This window comes from Ostrea edulis, chromosome 8 (genome assembly GCF_947568905.1).
Source record: "Ostrea edulis chromosome 8, xbOstEdul1.1, whole genome shotgun sequence".
Classification (NCBI taxonomy): Eukaryota; Metazoa; Mollusca; class Bivalvia; order Ostreida; family Ostreidae; genus Ostrea; species Ostrea edulis.
Window position 1 is genome coordinate 19,205,068 of NC_079171.1, and position 21,574 is coordinate 19,226,641.

Genomic DNA, 21,574 nt, shown 5'->3' on the forward strand with positions numbered 1-21,574 from the left:
ACATACAGAAGACAGACAAATGGAGTGCAAACCTAGAGTACCCTTCGACTTTGTTGACTAAAAAGAATCTTACCCTTAGGACTCGACATGATACCATCTTCTTTGTCTCTCTGCCATCTGCAATATTAGAGTGTTGCAGTAAATTGCTAGCTTGAATATATGTACTATAGACATACTGAAAAAACTGTATATTGCAATATGTATACATGTATTTACATACTAGCTGAAGCTCTCTGATAACATGAGTCCCATCACTCACCTGAGTCACCTTCACCTATATTTAAAGATTTCCCTATATATTAACATGTAAAACTTTTATCCCTATTGTGGCCCTAACCTACTCCTGGGGGCCTTGATTTTAATAAACTTGAATCTGCATTATGTCAGGAAGCTTTTGTGTACATTTGTACTTCCCTAGCCCATTGGTTCTTGAGAAGATTTTCAAAGATTTTTCCTAAATATATTTGTATGTAAAACTGTGATCCCCTACAGGGTTCGAAATTAACTTTTTCAAGCACTAGTCCATATGGACTAGTCACTGTTGATGTTCACAAGTCTGCAAAGCATTTCACTAGTCCGTCCAGTATATCATAAAATGATCTTCATTTTAAATCAAACCAAACACATCACAGTTGCAAACAATTCAATTTCTGACACCTACAGAAAAAAAGAGACCACCATATTTTATTTCGCATTCAAGATCTTCAGAAGCATACAATATTAACCTCCGAGTTAATCCTTTTATAAACGTCCATAAGTGCATTCGAGATCGATGTTCCTGTTGTTTTGGTGCTCAGATTTTAGAGTCACAGGAGTTCGAAATTTTATCAATAAAGTCAATAAAATTCACTCGATTGACCAAGTCATGAGCTATAGTGTTAGAGTCGCGAATGACGAGAACATGTGCGCACAAACGTGCAAGTTCTCAGACCACACTACTTGCAATTCTTACACCTAGAACATGTTCTCGTGATGTGTACTCGGCGTTCGGAATCAGCAGGAATTTGACAATTTGTGCACGTTCGAAGAACGGCGGTCTCGAACGCACTCCATGTGTTTGGAAGATCAGGATGTCAAAGTCATGCAAACACTTGACCATGCAGGTAATCAACCATAAGTTCAAACATCTAAGAGACTCAGACAAATCTTCCTAAAAATCTTTACCAATTGAAGATTGATTTCTGGATTTTCACTAGTCCGTACAGACTAGTGCTGTAGAGAGTTCACTAGTCTGACACGTTTTTTACTAGTCTCAGACTTACGGACATCAGTTAATTTCGAACCCTGCCCTATTCAGTATTGTGGTCCCACCCTAACCCTGAGGGTCATGATTTTAACGAACTTGAATCTTTCAGTCAAACTTGGCAAAAAGCATCCTTGGGTGAAGGTTTTCTAGTTTGTTCAAATGAAGGGCCAGATAATCGCAAAAATGCAAAAATAGGGTGAGGGTCATCTAAAAATCTTCTTTTCAAAAACACTGGGCTAGAAGAGCTGAAATTTACATGAATGCTGCCTGACAGAGTGCAGATTCAAGTAATTTCTGTTAGTTAAAACCATGGACTCAGGGGTAGGATGGGGCTGAAATAAGGGATCAAAATTTTACATACAAATATATAGGGAAATTCTTTAAAAATCTTCTTCTCAAGAACCACTAGGCCAGAAATTTTAAATTTACATGAAAGCTTCCTGACATAGTACAGATTCAAGTTTGTTAAAATAATGACCCCCAGGGGTAGGTTGGGGTCACAATAGGGATCAAAGTTTTACATGTGAATATACAAGGAAAATCTTTAAATATGGGCCAAGGTGATTGATGTGGCCCATTGGGCCTCTTGTTTTCAGAGAGTTATAGTTCTACAAGTACTTACATAGATCATGTACATGCATTCAAGTTAATAATGATTTAGTCTTTTCTTTTTTAGCTTTCATGAATAATAAGGAAAAATGGAAAATGGCAATCAATACAAATGGATTGGAAAAGGAAACAAATATATACTCCCACTGTCCAAGGATAGCCAATATATACCCCCACCTAGGATAGTTAATATATACCCCACCTAGGATAATCAATATCTACCCTCACCTAGGATAGTCAATATATACCCCCACCTAGGATAATCAATATCTACCCTCACCTAGGATAGTCAATATATACCCCCACCTAGGATAATCAATATTTACCCCCACCTAGGATAGCCAATATATACCCCCACCTAGGATAGTCAATATATACCCCCGCCTAGGATAGTCAATATCTACCCCCCCCCCCCCCACACACATAGGAAAGTCAACATATGTATCTACCCCCACCTAGGATAGCCGAGGACAAGACTGTGGGTTGTGGTGTCATAATTTAAATCGGGTAAGGGGTGTATGTCAATTTTAGAACATTGATATGATTATAGAGTTTTGTTCAAACACAATTTTGTGGATATGGTTATGTACAATGAAAAATTGTCTATAATTTCATTCTGGATCTAAATCTGTGTGCTAGAGCTACATGTACCAACAAAATGCATGGAAACCGAGCCCCAGGAATACACGATTCCACAACCTAAACCATGGCGACCCAACAGTGAACTACTTCAGCCTGTTGCTAGCTTACCTAATTCCCCCAGACATTTCTTATACTCCTTCTCAGAAATCCGCACTCTTAACCTCACAGATTTCACATTGCATATATTTTTCAATGTTCTAGTCACAAAAGTGTTTTCCATCAAACTCTGCAATGACCCAGACTGATACATGCCCCATATCTCCTTAACACATGCTGAAGAACTGCAACAAATTCTAAACACAACACTGCCATATGAAATATCCAAGTCTCCATGTTTACACAGAATTTTCAAAGTGTGCATGATTTCCATGCTCTCCTTAACGATTTCATTGGTCTGGGAGAGTTCTTTTTTGAATTGTTCAAATGAAGCAGGCGTGTTGTCCCGCCGACGAATGGTTTTGTAGGCTGTTTTCGCCATGATGAGGATTTGTTCTTCCACCTCTCCACAGGAGCAGGTGGGCCTATTTCTCCCTGAGGCAGGTAAAACCTCCTCACAATCCACAGCAATATTTATTTCTCCTGCAACAAAACAAAACATTTTCATTATCTTACATGTCTCAAGGGCTTGAAATTAACATATGCCCGACAGTCTGTGACCGAATAAAAGTCTGGCAAACTGACTGACATTTGTTTTAGTGTGTCCGATGGGACTGGTTAATTTTCTAAAGCATCATTTTGGAAAATATACTTATGAAATTTTATATACACATTTGGCATGCTGCATATTGAGTCAAATTTCATTTTAATAACATTAAAGAAATATGTTTAATTGAAATATGTTTAATTATTTCTGGAAAACTCTGTTGGACTGGTAAATTTTTCTGCAGACTGGTTGAAATTATATCCCATTCAGTCCGACTGGACTGGTGACAAAAAAAGTTAGCTTCAAGCTCTGGTCTTTAAAATTAATACTAATACCCTTATATATGCAGTAACTTTCGGTGAAGTTAATACAATGATTTAGATCCCTGAGAAGTACAATATTCACTGTAAAGGGAACTAAATCATTGTATTGACCTCATTCAATGTTTTTTTCTTCATATGATCAAATAATCTAATAATTAATTTTTATTCTATTTCATACTTTGAACAAAGGCCTCGTTAAAAGTGATTAGAGACACAACTTTTCACAAGATCATATCAACCAATAATATAACCAACTGAAGAAATTAGGTCTGATGTTTAAGAGGCCCATGAGCCACATCGCTCACCTGAGTTACCTTGGCCCATATCTGAAGACTTTCCATATATATTTGCATGTAAAACCTTAGTCTGTATTGTGGCCCCAACCTACCCCTGGAGGCCATGATTTTTACAAACTTGAATCTGCACTATGTCAGGAAGCTTTCATGTAAATCTCAGCTCTTAGATCTGGCTCATCGGTTCTTGAGAAGATGATTTTTAAAGATTTTCTCTATTTATTCTCAAGTAAAACTTTGATCCCCTATTGTGGCCCCAATCTACCCTCGGGGGCCATGATTTGAACAAACTTGAATCTGCACTATGTCAGGAAGCTTTCATGTAAATCTCAGCTCTTCTGGCTCATTTGTTCTTGAGAAAATAATTTTTAAATATTTATTCTCAAGTAAAACTTTGATCCCCTATTGTGGCCCCAATCTACCCCCAGGGGCCATGATTTGAACAAAACTGAATCTGACTCAAGAAGCTTTTATGTAAATCTCAGCTCTTGTGGCTCATTGGCTATCGAGAAGATTTTAAATATTTTCCCTATATATTTCTACGTAAAACTTTGATCCCCTATCATGGCCCCAATCTACCCCCGGGGGCCATGATTTGAACAAACTTGAATCTGCACTATGTCCGGAAACTTTCATGAAAATTTCAGCTCCTCTGGCCCTGTGGTTCTTGAGAAGATTTTTAAATGACCCCATCTTATTTTTGCATCTTTGTAGGGGGCATGGCCCTTTATTTGAACAAACTTGAAAGCCCTTTACCCAAGGATGCTTTTGGCCAAGTTTGGTTATAATTGGGCCAGTGGTTCTTGAGAAGAAGATGAAATGTGAAAAGTTTACGCTGTCGCCGCCGCCAGACAACAGACAAATTTTGATCAGAAAACTCACTTGAGCCAGGTGAGCTAAAACAGTTTCCACTGAACTACAATATCATATCAGTTTGGAAATTCCCAAATCAAAATTTTTCTAAAAATACATTTTCATCTCTTTGATAGGAAGCTTCAAGAGTTTGTGTATTATTTCTAAATTAAGTTTAAACTTTCTATTGTAGTAAAATTAGTAGACTTCCTATATTGGCCTGGTTAGCTTAGTGCTTAAATCACCTAACTAGTACTACAAGGCTTCTTCCATTGATCCAAAGATTTTTCTCCCCTTCTTTGCAACAATAACTTAGTATTAATGTCCAAATATACAAACTTCTGAATTACACAAGAACTGACTTAAGACATTTTTACATGCAACAACCAGGAACTATCAAAATATACCAACTCCACAACAGACCTGCTAATATACCCCAAGATTTTTTTGTAGATCCAATATAGGAATTCAATATGTTATAAAATATTACATAAGATATAGAAATGTCACTTCTGTCCTTAAAGGGACTGATTCACGATTTTACCCAAAATTTTGTTTTTCACTTTTAATGATCAAAATCTACTGTCTAATGTGTTTGAAAGATTTCACATGAAAATTCAGGTTATACATCATCACAGAAGCTCATTTTAGAGAGTTTATTATTTGTTTTGTAAACAAAGATTGCGGTATGCTATTGTTTGCGAAATTTTCAAAAGAAATGGATATCGATCAAAGTACATGTATTATTATATCTTTCATATTTCAAGCATTTTTGAGGTGAAATGTGTCATCTAAAAGTTAAAATTTGTGACTATGCAAAATTAAGATGCATTATATTGCAAAATCAATATTTCACTTGTTTGTTTACATAAAAAGACTAAAGTCTTTGTTTATATAACACATATTTAAGGCTAAAATATTGCTTTCATTCTTGCATTCAGAAAGTCAAAATTTTGGCTGTCAACATTAAATGAGTTATATTTCTAATGTTTAACATCAAAAATGAAAAATATTTTTATCAAAAATCGTGAACCAGTCCCTTTAACTGGAGATTAATTATTCAATGTGCATTTGTACCTGTCTGCCTTTTCCTTTTGGGTGTACGTCTGGTGGAAGCTGTTGACTCATCTAATAGGTCTGCCAAATGACTCTGTAAAGTTTTCCGCAAGGACTTAACAAATTCGTAGAAAGCTCTGTCCGATCGTCGAATAAGGTTGTTCAATAGCTCTTCATTCATGGATTCCCTTGTCATTTTTTCCTGAAAAACACACAGGAAACAGATATAATGTGTATCATGTATATATAAAAACACACAAGAAATAGATATAATGTGTATCATGTAGATATAAAAAACACACAGGATACAGATATAATGTGTATCATGTGGATATAAAAAACACAGAAAACAGATATAATGTGTATCATGTATATAAAAAAACACACACAGGAAACAGATATAATGTGTATCATGTATATAAAAAAACACACACAGGAAACAGATATAATGTGTATCATGTAGGTATAAAAAACACACAGGATACAGATATAATGTGTATCATGTGGATATAAAAAACACAGAAAACAGATATACTGTGTATCATGTATATATAAAAAACACAGGACACAGATATAATGTGTATCATGTAGATATAAAAAACACACAGGAAACAGATATAATGTGTATCATGTAGATATAAAAACATACAGAAAACAGATATAATGTGTATCATGTAGATATAAAAACACACAGAAAACAGATATAATGTGTATCATGTAGATATAAAAACACACAGAAAACAGATATAATGTGTATCATGTATATAAAAAAACACACACAGGAAACAGATATAATGTGTATCATGTAGATATAAAAACACACACAGGAAACAGATATAATGTGTATCATGTATATAAAAAAAACACACAGGAAACAGATATAATGTGTATCATGTAGGTATAAAAAACACAGAAAACAGATATAATGTGTATCATGTATATAAAAAAAAACACACAGGATACAGATATAATGTGTATCATGTAGATATAAAAAACACACAGGATACAGATATAATGTGTATCATGTAGATATAAAAACACACAGGAAACAGATATAATGTGTATCATGTAGATATAAAAACACACAGGAAACAGATATAATGTGTATCATGTATATAAAAAAAACACACACAGGAAACAGATATAAGGTGTATCATGTAGGTATAAAAAACACACAGGATACAGATATAATGTGTATCATGTACAGATAAAAAACACACAGGAAACAGATATAATGTGTATCATGTGGATATAAAAAACACAGAAAACAGATATAATGTGTATCATGTAGATATAAAAAACACAGGACACAGATATAATGTGTATCATGTAGATATAAAAAACACACAGGAAACAGATATAATGTGTATCATGTAGATATAAAAACCACACAGGAAACAGATATAATGTGTATCATGTAGATATAAAAACACACCGGAAACAGATATAATGTGTATCATGTATATATAAAAAACACAGGATACAGATATAATGTGTATCATGTATATAAAAAACACACAGGACACAGATATAATGTGTATCATGTAGATATAAAAACACACAGGACACAGATATAATGTGTATCATGTGGATATAAAAAACACAGAAAACAGATATAATGTGTATCATGTATATATAAAAAACACACAGGAAACAGATATAATGTGTATCATGTATATATGATAGTTTCAAGATTAGTCAACATATTCTCTCTCTGCAGATGATTAGTTCATAATACATATACATGTCAACAATTTAACACCACCATGTGAGATATCGAGGTCATTCAATGTTTAATGTGACATTGTGATGTCATGGAGAATTATCGAGATCAATGTTTAATGTGACATTGTGATGTTATGGAGAATTGTCGAGATCAATGTTTAATGTGACATTGTGATGTTATGGAGAATTATCGAGATCAATGTTTAATGTGACATTGTGATGTCATAGAGAATTATCGATATCAATGTTTAATGTGACATTGTGATGTTATGGAGAATTATCGAGATCAATGTTTAATGTGACATTGTGATGTTATGGAGAATTATCGAGATCAATGTTTAATGTGACATTGTGATGTTATGGAGAATTATCGAGATCAATGTTTAATGTGACATTGTGATGTTATGGAGAATTATCGAGATCAATGTTTAATGTGACATTGTGATGTCATGTAGAATTATCGAGATCAATGTTTAATGTGACATTGTGATGTCATGTAGAATTATCGAGATCAATGTTTAATGTGACATTGTGATGTCATGGAGAATTATCAAGATCAATGTTTAATGTGACATTGTGATGTTATGGAGAATTATCAAGATCAATGTTTAATGTGACATTGTGATGTCATGGAGAATTATCAAGATCAATGTTTAATGTGAGATTGTGATATCATGGAGAATTATTGTCTAATGAACTGTTACATTTTTGCATTTTGTCATTGCATCATGTGTAAAACAATAAAGGTTAGTTAGATATGCACAGATCCAAGAATTGCAGGGAAAATAACACATTGTATGCTAATAAGACAGTCATGTGACCAGGACTCGGCTAGTTTGTTTAACAAGAGTACCGCAAATGGTACATAATACCTCTGTGAAAATGCTTACATAGGGTGTTTTTCTTAAGCCATACTTTGTAGAACTTTGCTTCAGGTAGTATCAGCCATCATCAGGCTGTGACATGATTTCTTTGCATAATATGAACATTTTCTTAAAAAAAAAAAAAAGGACTAAGTTCAACAACCTGTAATTTTCATAAAATTTGAAGTAAATCAAAATCCTTGCCACATGCACATCTTCCATACCCATACAAATATTCAGTAAAATAAGAAGGTCCTCACTTGAAAACTGTAGAAGGAAAAATGAAAGACAAATCATGTACTCTCTATGCAATATTTCCTCAAAACTGACTAAGTTCAACAACCTGTAATTTTCTCAAAAACTGAAGAAAATCAAACTTCTTGCCACATGCACATCTTCAATATCCATACACTCTGTAAAACAAGATGGTCCTCACTTGAAAATTGTGGGAGGAGTTAGCCAGACAAATTATGTACCCTCCATATAACAATAATTTTCAATTAAAGGGGCAAAACTCCTGTAAGAGAGGTCGAAATGGAACAAAATTGCAACAAGACCTAGAGTGATCCACAAAGAAGCTACATAGCAAGTTTCAGCCTGATATGTGACAGAGAAATGAAATTAGAAACAGAAAACTCCAAACGGATGGACAGACATCGCTGAACCATAATACATAATGTACATCCCATCTAAAGACGGGCGAATAAAAAGACAGGCTATTATAATTTATATCTCTGCAATTGTAGTTTTAGCATGTACATTCAACAGTTTTAGTTCCTTTTTATTTACAGAACATTTTAGTATTTATATCTTCATTAACATAAAAATTGGAGCATACATACGTGTCCCTTTAATCACGATATATGAATGCCTCTGCATTTTATTTTCCTCCCTACAGTGCATTATTTTTTGTCTAAGTACTTTTCCAAAAATAGCACTTTTTCGACGTAAAATTCCCTATTGAAACAGTACCACACTGTGTACCAAAAGGGTCAATTAAGCCTTGAATTCACAATTGTGCTATATGTAAATTCTAAGTATTCACATTGTGCTATATGTAAATTCTAAGTATTCACATTGAAACCTTTATGAAGTTATCATTACATGGTACAGTTGGCATAACCTTTGACCTACCTTTATTCTGCTGACATCTGCCGTGGTGATGACCTGGCTGGCTATGAGGTCATTAAAGATGTCCTCCGGTATCATGTTCTCCACCAGAGTGTCTCTGTTTAGCTGAAGTTTGCGTTTGTGTTCTTTGGACATTACAGTATCCACTACAATGTAAACACCACACTTACAGAGGACTGCAGGGATTCATTACAGTATCCACTACAATGTAAACACCACACTTACAGAGGACTGCAGGGATTCATTACAGTATCCACTACAATGTAAACACCACACTTACAGAGGACTGCAGGGATTCATTACAGTATCCACTACACTGTAAACACCACACTTACAGAGGACTGTACTGATTCATTACAGTATCCACTACAATGTAAACACCACACTTACAGAGGACTGCAGGGATTCATTACAGTATCCACTACAATGTAAACACCACACTTACAGAGGACTGCAGGGATTCATTACAGTATCCACTACAATGTAAACACCACACTTACAGAGGACTGCAGGGATTCATTACAGTATCCACTACAATGTAAACACCACACTTACAGAGGACTGTACTGATTCATTACAATATCCACTACAATGTAAACACCACACTTACAGAGGACTGTACTGATTCATTACAGTATCCACTACAATGTAAACACCACACTTACAGAGGACTGTACTGATTCATTACAGTATCCACTACAATGTAAACACCACACTTACAGAGGACTGCAGGGATTCATTGGGTCCCAATACTTTCCTACAGTGCTCCTCAATCTGTACTGTTGAATTAAGGTTATATATTCTGCCGTTTGTTTCTACAATTATTTTTTTTATCTCCTCCAGGTGAAGAGTTCTTAAATGATTTCCAGGTTACAGGTTTATATTGTAGTGATGTTGCTATACAATGAACTTCATTATGTTGGTGTGGTTAAATGATTTCCAGGTTACAGGTTTATCTTGTAGTGATGTTGCTATACAATGTACTTCATTATGTTGGTGTGGTTAAATGATTTCCAGGTTACAGTTTTATATTGTAGTGATGTTGCTATACAATGAACTTCATTATGTTGGTATGGTTAAATGATTTCCAGGTTACAGGTTTATATTGTAGTGATGTTGCTATACAATGAACTTCATTATGTTGGTGTGGTTAAATGATTTCCAGGTTACAGTTTTATATTGTAGTGATGTTGCTATACAATGAACTTCATTATGTTGGTATGGTTAAATGATTTCCAGGTTACAGGTTTATATTGTAGTGATGTTGCTATACAATGAACTTCATTATGTTGGTATGGTTAAATGATTTCCAGGTTACAGGTTTATATTGTAGTGATGTTGCTATACAATGTACTTCATTATGTTGGTGTGGTTAAATGATTTCCAGGTTAGTTTTATATTGTAGTGATGTTGCTATACAATGTACTTCATTATGTTGGTATGGTTAAATTATTTCCAGGTTACAGGTTTATATTGTAGTGATGTTGCTATATGTACTCCATTATATCGGTGTGGTTGGCTCAATGGTTAGATCATTTAACTAGTAATGTAAGTCTCCCGTGTTATATCTCCAATTGATCGTTCTCACCATCTGTACTATAGGGCTGAAACGATACAGTACCTTCTTGATTCAATTTTCAATACTTTAGTCTCGATTCGATACAATAGCATGTACCAAATTCTTTAAAACACTACAATTTTGTATGTTTCATTGCTCTCTGCAAATAAATTCTACATAATGTAAAAACGTATTAACATAAAGCAACACTCATATCACTTGTCCTAAAGCCAAAATGTTGCCATACCCAGGATCTATACATTGGGGGTACAATTTTCAACTCTACTGTGTCCATTTTGATACAGTAAAGTTTACTCATACATTGATTGGGCAATTTTCAATTCTATTGGCCAATCAGAAATCGTGTTATCAAAAACAATGTGTGCAATGATTCTAGAACTGCATCGAACCGAAACAGACCCAGAATATATGTAACATCGAATCGAGACCACTACATCGCGATTCGGCCGCATCGAAATGCATTGTTTCACCCCTACTGTACTAAAATAACTTAGTAATGTCCATATATACATACAACCTTCTGTATTAAATACATAAGAGCTGACTTCACAATTATAGCTGTAATTATACTTGGAAATTTTTTCTCAATCTTTGACTTAGATTATAAATGAATCATTGGTTGTAAATTCAAGGGAATGTTAAAAGATCATCTCATGGACTGTTGATTCATGGGACAGTTAATTCTCGTAAATACAAGTAAAAAGGAAAACTGGAAATCTATGAATCTTGAACCATGAAAATGATACTAAACATCTACATGTACTAATTCTGCTACATGTTCATAATCTCTAATACTGAACATTAGCTCATGGTCTGCTTATCATCATTTGTTTTGAGGACATATATATATTAAAGGATCACCTATATTGTGTAAACAATATACAAGTTATAAACAAATACCACATTACAATTTACTGAAACATGCATGGACTAAAACTTGATTGAATTCAACAAAATCTTAGCCACCAAAAACTATGGAGATAAAACGTACAATTTCTTTTCTCCTCCGAGTCTGAATCCGACTGGTCTAGGTCTCTGCTTCGAGATTGATATTCTCCACTTACACGCTCCCCTGACCGTCTCTGAAGCGAACGGAGTCTGTCACGCTGCTCTGACAGAAGGCTACCGAACTCATTGTCCTGGGACTCTCTGGGACCTAGTGTAAAGTAATACATGTATAAGATTAATACACATGTGAACATTCATAGCAAGTAGCTACATTGCTCTGATTGAGAAATTATAACAAAGATTCCTGCTGTGGTCCCATCAGTTCATGGTTTGATCAAATTTGAATGCTCACATAAAATATACATGGACATGTTTGTAATTTGAAAACTTGTGGCCTTACCAACATGTTGCTGTTTGTCTTAAGAAAAATCTAAATTGAAAAATTTTTTCTTTAGCAATGACATTGGACACCTTTCTTGACACCACTTTGCAAGGCCATGATTTGTACAAATTTGATTCTTTACTGGACAAGAAATATTTCATTCTGAGTTTTGTCACTGAAATTTATTTCTAGTCCAATGGAATAAGAGGAGGACTCGAATTCTAAATCACCCTGTTTAGTTCTCTTGTCACCCAAAATCAAATATTCCTAATCCTCCTGTACAGAAAGAGGTTTTCTGTAAAATTTAAAATTAACCCTCCACATTTACCACATTTATACCAACTTACCGTATATACTCACCTATAAGTCGGATTTTTTAAAGTTAAATTTTGGTCCAAAACTCTATGTCCAACTTATAGGAATGTCCTACGTAGTGATGAAAAATCGGAAACATTTCATAATCGATAATCTGTCATAATCGGAAGAACTGTATTGATCAATGATCGATATAATCGGTATTTACATGTAGTTAATAAATGCTTATCATTTTGGGGGTTATTTCTATTTAGTTTTATGGATATATGTGCAGCATACACACTACATGGTGTCACTGAATGCTCACTTTTCAATGTGGAGTCCACTCCGACTCTCCCCTGCACACGTCTCGATATAAAAGCGGGATTAACAGTCAGATGAATCTCGGATTAGATATTAATTAGTATACAGGCGACAATCGATTATGAAAAATAGAATCGATAATCGGAATCGAAGAGCCAAAAACGACTGACAATCGATTGTCGGCGACAATCGTTTCATCACTAGTCTAGTCCTAAGATTAGTATTTTTCTGGAAGGCATAATGTATAGCCTAGTATTTTTTAAACAACAAAAACATGGACAAAATAAACAAAATAGTAACTGTTTCATTTGTTGAGAATAAAAAATGAAATATCGATGTCCTATCCCCAAATATTATTGGAACTTAGAAAAATACATACTTTTAAGAGTATTGAAATGAAATTGATTTGTTGAAGAAGAAAAAAATTAAATATCAGCGTATTTCTCAAAATATTATTTGAAACACAGGTAAAAACATTAGAGCATTCATTTGAAATTATCAACCAATTTTTGAAAAAAGTTAGACTGACTTATAAATGGGTCGATGGCAATTCCCTCCAAATAACCTAAAAACTATACAACTGACTTACAGACGACCTGACTTATAGGCGAATATGTACGGTAGCTATCCATACAATCATTAACCCTCAACATTTACCACACATGTACCAAATTAGCAGATCTATACAATCAGTGGAACATACAGGAATCTTTTCATGATATAAGGATATTGTGGGAGATTTCAGTTTCACGTGGAAGGCTTGTAGGATGAAGAAAATTTGAAAAATCCATTGAGGAGTCTTCTAATCAATGCTATGAGGATGGGTTGGCAGATGTAGGCAAGTGAAATCATGCATTGCGATTTGGTCTAGGGACACAGTAAGTACAAATGAATATTCATTTTTATGCTTTTAAATATCTTTTACACAATCTAATACCTTCTAAAATGTATTGTGGATGTTTCCAAACCTATCTGTATTGCTGATAAACATTGTTATCAATGTAAAGGCTCTTACCTCTGTTGGGATGATTCTTGTCACGAGGAGCGACACCTGAAGAGCGAGACTCCAGTTCGGTGTTTTTACGCAGCTGTCCCACTGATTGACTTAGCTCTGCGTATTTCTTCTTCATATTTCTGTGTTCTAAGCGTTCCTTCTCGCGTTCCAGCTGCTTAATCTTCTCCGACAGGTCAAGTTCATCCAAGTCATCATCTGATTTGTCACCCATTGGTAAACCAATTTCAATAACCGCCAATACTTAAAGTCTCACGAACATGGTAAACACCTTAAGCGTGAAGTGGAATCAGACATTAGAATTCGCAACCTTTGTTCTTCCATCACAAAATTCAAATCTGAAAAAAAAAAGATGTATCAGTGAATGACAAACACAAATAAAATACAGGGGTGGATCCAGGAATTGCGATTATGGAGGGTGCCACTAAATGAGACAGGGAATCTGGGGACCACCTTGAGACCCCTAGTGGGTCCAGGGGACGAAGCATACTCACTTCATGATGATTCATTACAGCGACTTACATGTCTTATACATACATGGACCAATTCTAAAATTGTCCAGACAGTGTAGACATGTCACTAACTAACAGCATGGACACTGTCAAAAATCTCAAGTGCATGTATGCCGAAAAATTTATAGCATTGCCATGATATGAAAAAGGGAAAGAGAAAAAAGCCAAAACAATTACCTCCATAATCTTGTGAGAAAGAATATTCAAATTCTAGACAAAGTTACTGAAACCATATTGGCTGCAATTCCAGTTCACATATTTGCATAAGTAAGCATTATGAAAATGAAGCTCATGCAAGACTATATAATAGGGTCATTTAAAAAAAAATATGTAGACTTTTGCCATAACTTTTTTTCTGAACATCACATTACATCCAAAATTAGTAGACATAATCAGACAATAAATGATTTTAATTACATTGAAAAAAATTCACATATGTTACGATATATCAGAAAATATTTCAAAAATTTAAACCGAAAAATGAGCTCACGGCGCATGGTAAACATTTGTTATTTACAAAAATACTTCATATAATGTTAATTGTCAAATCTCTCAAAAATGGCACTCAAACAGTATAAGATATATACGATTAAGTAAAGCATTATTACATCTTTTAATAAGCAAAGTTTTGACGTAATATGTTGAGGCATTTAATGGACATCGATTACAGAAGGCAGCTTTCATGATCATGGTAAAAAAAACATGACGTCACGGAAAATCACAGAGAAGTGAAGCCATGAAATTTTGTGTCACACTCCAGAAACCTCCAAAAGAAACTGTTAAAACCCTGGAAAAAGCAGATAATATGTAAAAAGTGAGTCATGCTTTAATGTATAAATGACATAGAGATGATTTTAATTTCTTGAAGTAGTGATCTCGACTCTCGACGAATGTCCTGGCCTGGAGGTTATAAAACTTTTACCGTACTCATACTCAAAACTCAGCCATGTTTGCTTTGAGTACAACTCTGAGCAAGCTCCAAGCATATTCAAAACTTCTCGAGTATGTACTCCATTTGAGTATGAGAATGATTTTATAAAAGTTTTATAACTTTCACTTTTGAGTATGAGTACGATTTGGAGCACAGAGTTTGAGTTTGAAAACGTGCTCAAAAAAGTTTTATAACCTCCAGGCCTGGTAGGAATCTGAATCATTTGTGAAGAACTTGTCAAAAGAAACACAATGGAAAATGATGGCCACATCACTGTCACGTAATTATCAGATATCTTTGATGTCAGCTCCAGCTAGCACTGTCTTCACTAGTCTTACTAAACATTTGGAAATGAGAAGAGTTGCAGCCCGCACCTAGACAATAAAACTAGAAGGCATCACAGGCTGAGTGTGAAATGTAGAGAATATTTTGGAGAAACTGTGAAATGCGACACTGTGATGTTGGGTTTTGGCGTAATAATGTTCCATGGCAAAAGAACATACCATAATAAGATTACATATATATCACAGATAATTTGATTAAATAAAATGAAACATCCCATCCCAGGTCAATAAAATAAATGATTTTAAATCCCATTATGTGTTGGATTTTATTTTTCGCAAAAATATATACAAGAGAAACATTGTCTACCTATAAAATACATACAAGAGAGACATTGTCTACCTATAAAATATATACAAGAGAGACATTGTCTACCTATAAAATACATACAAGAGAGACATTGTCTACCTATAAAATATATACAAGAGAGACATTGTCTACCTATAAAATATATACAAGAGAGACATTGTCTACCTATAAAATATATACAAGAGAGACACTGTCTACCTATAAAATATACACAAGAGACAAATGGTCTACCTATAAAATATATACAAGAGAGACATTGTCTACCTATAAAATACATACAAGAGAGACATTGTCTACCTATAAAATATACACAAGAGAGACATTGTCTACCTATAAAATACATACAAGAGAGACATTGTCTACCTATAAAATATATACAAGAGAGACATTGTTTACCTATCACCTATAAAATATATACAAGAGAGACATTGTCTACCTATAAAATATACACATGAGAGACATTGTCTACCTATAAAATATATACAAGAGAGACATTGTCTACCTATAAAATATACACAAGAGAGACATTGTCTACCTATAAAATATATACGAGAGACATTGTCTACCTATTTTTTGAATGACCCTCATACATATCCTGGATATGTTGAATGGTGTTTTAAGGGATTCTTGGGGGGGGGGGATGCATACATGTACATTTTTAAGGCAGGAATCAGAACAAACTGATCGTTCCTTTTAGTAAATGTCCACCATAAACTGATAGTTTCTTTTAAACAAAAGGCCATGGGCCACATCACTCACTTGAGTCCTACCATTATTCAGCTGCTGTGATTTTTAATAAAAGATTTTTTTTTTTATCAATCTTTTGATCCCATAAAAAATGTTGACCCCAAGCTAGAGGTGATGAAAATATATCAATTTAGAAAAAAATGCTAGAAACATTGCGTATGATCATTGGCTCTCGAGTCTCGAATTTAATGTAAATAAAGGGCAGGGGCTGACAAATCCCATTGCCCGACGCCCGGGGCAAGTGGATTTTCTGGTCGGGCAAGTGAATATTCATTAACCACTTGTCCGCAGGCAAGTGACTTGAAAAATCAAAATAGAGTAAAACCTGTTGTACAGTCAGACTGAAACTAAAAGTAAATCACTGTTCGAGTTGTCTCCCGTTATGTGGTAAATTATGTGAACCAGTTTCATCTGTGTCGTTGTGAGTCTTTATTCCATACAAATTTTACTAATTGACATAAACTGTTTCAAGTGCGGGTTTGAACACTAAAAGGTAGACATATGACAAATTGGCGTCAGAAGGCTGATGATGGAGATTGGTTGTAATTGTTCAACGTCCCGCTTGAGAATTTTTCACTCATATGGAGACGTCAACATTGCTGGTGAAGGGCTGCAATATTTAGGCCTTTGAGCAGGGAGGGATCTTTGTCGTGCCACACTGATGTGACACGGGGCCTTGGTTTTCGTGGTTTCATTCGAAGGATCATCCCATTTAGTCACCTTTTGCGACAAGTAAGGGGGTACCGAGGACATGTTTAACCCGGATCCCTATAACTGACGATGTAGAAAATTTTAACAATTTCAAAGCGCAAATGACCAACTGCTGAATTGAGAGCTGAGAACAAATAACAATGTGAACGAAATTGACAATGTTGGCAAACTTGTAGTTACTGTCAGCTAAGGAGTTTCCAATTTTCACCAGCCCCCAATATTTAAAAAATATATGTCAGTCTTGAAAATACACTACAGCATGAACTGAGATGCTTTATCAATATGACAGATGAAAAATATGCTGTCGTGAAGAGTTCCACTTTATATCCTCAAATATTTTCAAAAATGAAATCTATTTTTTACATTCTACTTTCAGTTAAAATAGACGTACCGTATATATAATATTTATCAAGATTCATACGCACATTGTTCACATCTGCACCATATTCATGAAGAAATTGGTATCATTACAATTGATAAAGATATTGAAGCCAGAAACATTAGAAATTGAATTCATATTAAGTGGATGCAATGTTTTAGTCTTTAGAGTTCAAGAACTTAAAATCTCATCAAACCAGTGATACTCGCAGGAATTATATTATGCTTAATGCAAAGTAGGTGAGAAAAAATAAAAGAATGACATGAACTTACATTGTTTTATTTGTGGTAGGTAGGGCAAGCAAAATCACAGGTACGGCAAGTGAATTATGGCCATGCTTTAAACAGGTTGGGAACACTTCCCCTATAGCGAGATATTCTCGCTAAAACGCGATTATCCCTCTCTAGCGAGAGTAAATATATCCCGTACAACAGAGAAAAACACCCGTGGAATAAATCTCTTCGTGTTTCACGTGAAAAGAAGGAAAAGTGCTAAAATGTGTGATGCTTCTGGAAATATATTAATCAAAACAAAAACACTCACGATGTGTATTGGATTTCAGACTGCTTCTCTCTTACACAGCAACTTTGATATGAAATTTCTTGACTATGTTGTCAATTTCATAGAAACAATTCACTTCATGTTGAGTGAGTGTCGCACTTATTCAGCGTTGCACGGGATTTGCCATTATTTTCAATAAAGACGCCAAAATACCTGTTTATGGTAATGTTTATTTCTCGCTAAAAAGGGATAATCGCGTTTTAGCGAGGATGTCTCGTTATAGGGGATGTGTTCCCAACCTGTTAAATGTCTATTTGTCAGCCCCTGAAGGGTTCATAGGAAATTCGAACTATGATCGTGTCATTCCTTTTTTACAGCATACTAATATATACAAAGTAAAACAGACTACAGAGACTAAAAATCCACATAGTGGAGTGGAAACGGTGGTCGTAGTACACTATCACTTTAACAATAATGCATTCTATCCAAGTTCGAATTCAATTCTTACCTTCCAGTACTCACTGTACTGTGTACCTTTCAAACAAAACAATTAACAATAGCATGATTTGATATCTTTGGTAAAAATAACATGAAATAAAATCACCTATTATCTTATAAGATGGAATTTCGAACATATTCAATATTCATAATATCATTATATTGGCGCAACATAGTTTGTATTCAATTTTCCAAATTAAGAGTTTACCGAACCCGATTGTATTAATTTATCAAGTGAACAACGTTAAATTTTGATAAGTAATGGGACCATCTTTCAACGGCTACTTTTAAAAATGTTACATACATAAATGGATTGGAGAGAGAGAGAGAGAGAGAGAGAGAGAGAGAGAGAGAGAGAGAGAAAGCGAGCGAGCGAGCGAGCGCACAAGGGGGCATTACACTGTCCAAATAGAATGATGAAACACAGGGAATCATGATTTTTAAAGAATAAATTTTAGCATATGAATTTATTCATTAGTCAAAATATTGAATAATGTCAGTTGCCTCTCCCCTCCTCTGCATCAACGTCCATGATTTCCCTTGAAAGGTTGTTTTAAATGAATATGATTTTGTTGATTTTAAAATGTTCGGTATGAAAAGAGCATTAAAAATTTATAACGCGTATGCATATCATTTTTTTTTTTTGTTGGTAATGTAATGAGAGGGTGAGAGGGATACTATGAAAAACAAACAAGTAAACTTTCCGACAATTGCTGAGTATGATGACATTCTACAGGTACAATGCAAGTCTTGTGAATGCATTCATCCATGTCAAAAATATAGTAATAGTGATCATAAAGGTGTTATTACGATAGTTTTGTATGTAATTTTCACCATTGTCATTGCTAAAATCAAGTTTAAGATTTTATCAATATAATAATTTTAGTTTTATTGAATATAGCATTAATATATATATATATATATATATATATATATATATATATTTATATAAATTTTTGTTCAGGAAGACAGTAATGTAATTTTACTTCATTCAGAGCCTCTGGAAAGGTTTTCTAGCACATATCCATAACAAAAGTTTTATAAACCTGCTTATTTTATCTGCCATTGAAATAATAAATCACAATTTTGAAATCCTCTGGTGTTATGTCGGTCCAGATGGACTGGATTTCACGGAAAATATCATATTTTTTCTCAATTCTCCCTATCCTTCCTTGTTTCTTTAACAAGGAGACACATATCTTCCATTATGTTGATATGGGGACTCTGAGCTGACCAGCTCATCGTTGTAATGGTGCTTCTGTGCAAATAATCCTGAGTTGAACGTGCACAGTGTACATGCGCATTGTCTTGGAAAATAAAATTTCCGGTCAGAAAATGATGGGCTAAAACTGGCTACAAATGATCATCTAAGATTTACTGTTATATTGTGATGAAAGTATTGTAGAGCGGATTGAAACATACTTTATGATAGACCAATCAGATGGTGTAATTCTTATCCAATCAGCATTGTATAGCCATCCAATCATAATCTTAGAATAAGCAGGCAATCATTGTTGATCAACCTAAGACCAAAGGGTATAAATAGAGCCGTCCTGTCATCTTTAGTTAGTTTGTAAGTACTCGAACTCGATGGAGGTCTAATTTCGACTGCATGGTAGTAATGTGTTGGAATTCAGGACAAGCTTGGGGTTGTGTCGGAAAGCAACAGAACTGTTAGCTAGGCCACTCAGCTCCTACGCTTGGTCCTTAGTGACTTTAGAATTGTGTCTTGGTGACTTGTTTCAGGGATAGTGTCTCGGTGACTTTCCCTGGTAGAGGGCTTGGGTTAGATGGCTGCAGAACAGAATTTTTTGTTATACCACTCAGTCTGTAGCTACTTAAGTTATACATGTATTTGTGATTTCTCGTATCGATTAGTCTGATTATTTTTTACTATTAGCTCATGGTTTGTTTAATGATCATCCAAGTAGGATCAAGGAAAATATTATTTCGGGTTTTAGTCAGTTAGCCTATCCTGGTTTATTTATTAAGTTAATGTTATTGTTCCTGTTCGTCTGCAACGAAGATAGACACGTGACAGTAAGTGTATTGTAATTGAACTTAATTTCTTAGGAAGGAAACCTAAGCGAACTCACATACTTTTCCAATCATTTGTTAGGTAAATATGTTACAATATACCAGCATTTATATTTCTATCCACCACAGAAATAGTGCCGATTCCTTGCCGGTTGATACACCCCCAAATCATAACTTGGTAACATGGTTGGTCTTCCACACCTCTACCAAATCCAATCCCCATCCCTCGCCCCGTATTCTCCAAATATATACATGATAATCTTGTCCCACAACTCTCTTGGACTCGTCTGAGAAAATAATGTAGGGTCATAATGGAGGTCAATAGCAATGGAGGTTAATAGCAACTTAATCTTTGGAGAGTCCACAAAAGGAGTTTGCAGGCAAGGAAGGTGACCAATTGGGCTATCATTTTTTCCGACACAGTTTGGGGCTGTAGGGGTACCACCTGGGGTCTTCCATGGGTGAAACCACTTTTCAGACCTCTCTAATAATTGATAAACTGATGAAGGACTAGAGAACAATGATATCAAACACATAATGATAATAACTAGTAATCCTAATTGTTCGCGAACAATTAGAGGTCTTTCCACCTTTTCAGACATTCAAACAATGTCTCTGAATACAAAAAAATGTGTACTTTATATGCTTTAGACGGTATAAAAAATGCTTATTTTCAAAGTTTCTA

The 21,574-nt window shown here is 34.6% G+C and overlaps 1 protein-coding gene across 2 annotated transcripts in view; it reads right to left on the reverse strand.

The window, feature by feature from the left end:
- LOC125662419 (uncharacterized) overlaps positions 1–19,059 on the reverse strand; it is a 32,554-nt gene extending 13,495 nt beyond the window's left edge. Inside the window, exons 1-7 of one of the 2 annotated variants that reach the window (XM_056147090.1) lie at positions 18,959–19,059; positions 13,926–14,260; positions 11,954–12,118; positions 9,387–9,529; positions 5,686–5,866; positions 2,606–3,076; positions 74–117 (exon numbers count right to left, since the gene is read on the reverse strand). In XM_056147090.1, coding sequence (XP_056003065.1) covers positions 74–117; positions 2,606–3,076; positions 5,686–5,866; positions 9,387–9,529; positions 11,954–12,118; positions 13,926–14,136 — 1,215 coding nt within the window. In that variant the 5' untranslated portion in view covers positions 14,137–14,260; positions 18,959–19,059. Of the gene's footprint in view, positions 1–73; positions 118–2,605; positions 3,077–5,685; positions 5,867–9,386; positions 9,530–11,953; positions 12,119–13,925; positions 14,261–18,862 lie in introns of both variants that reach the window. The other variant, XM_056147089.1, reaches the window with a different exon arrangement.
- Between the last annotated feature and the right edge of the window lie 2,515 nt (positions 19,060–21,574).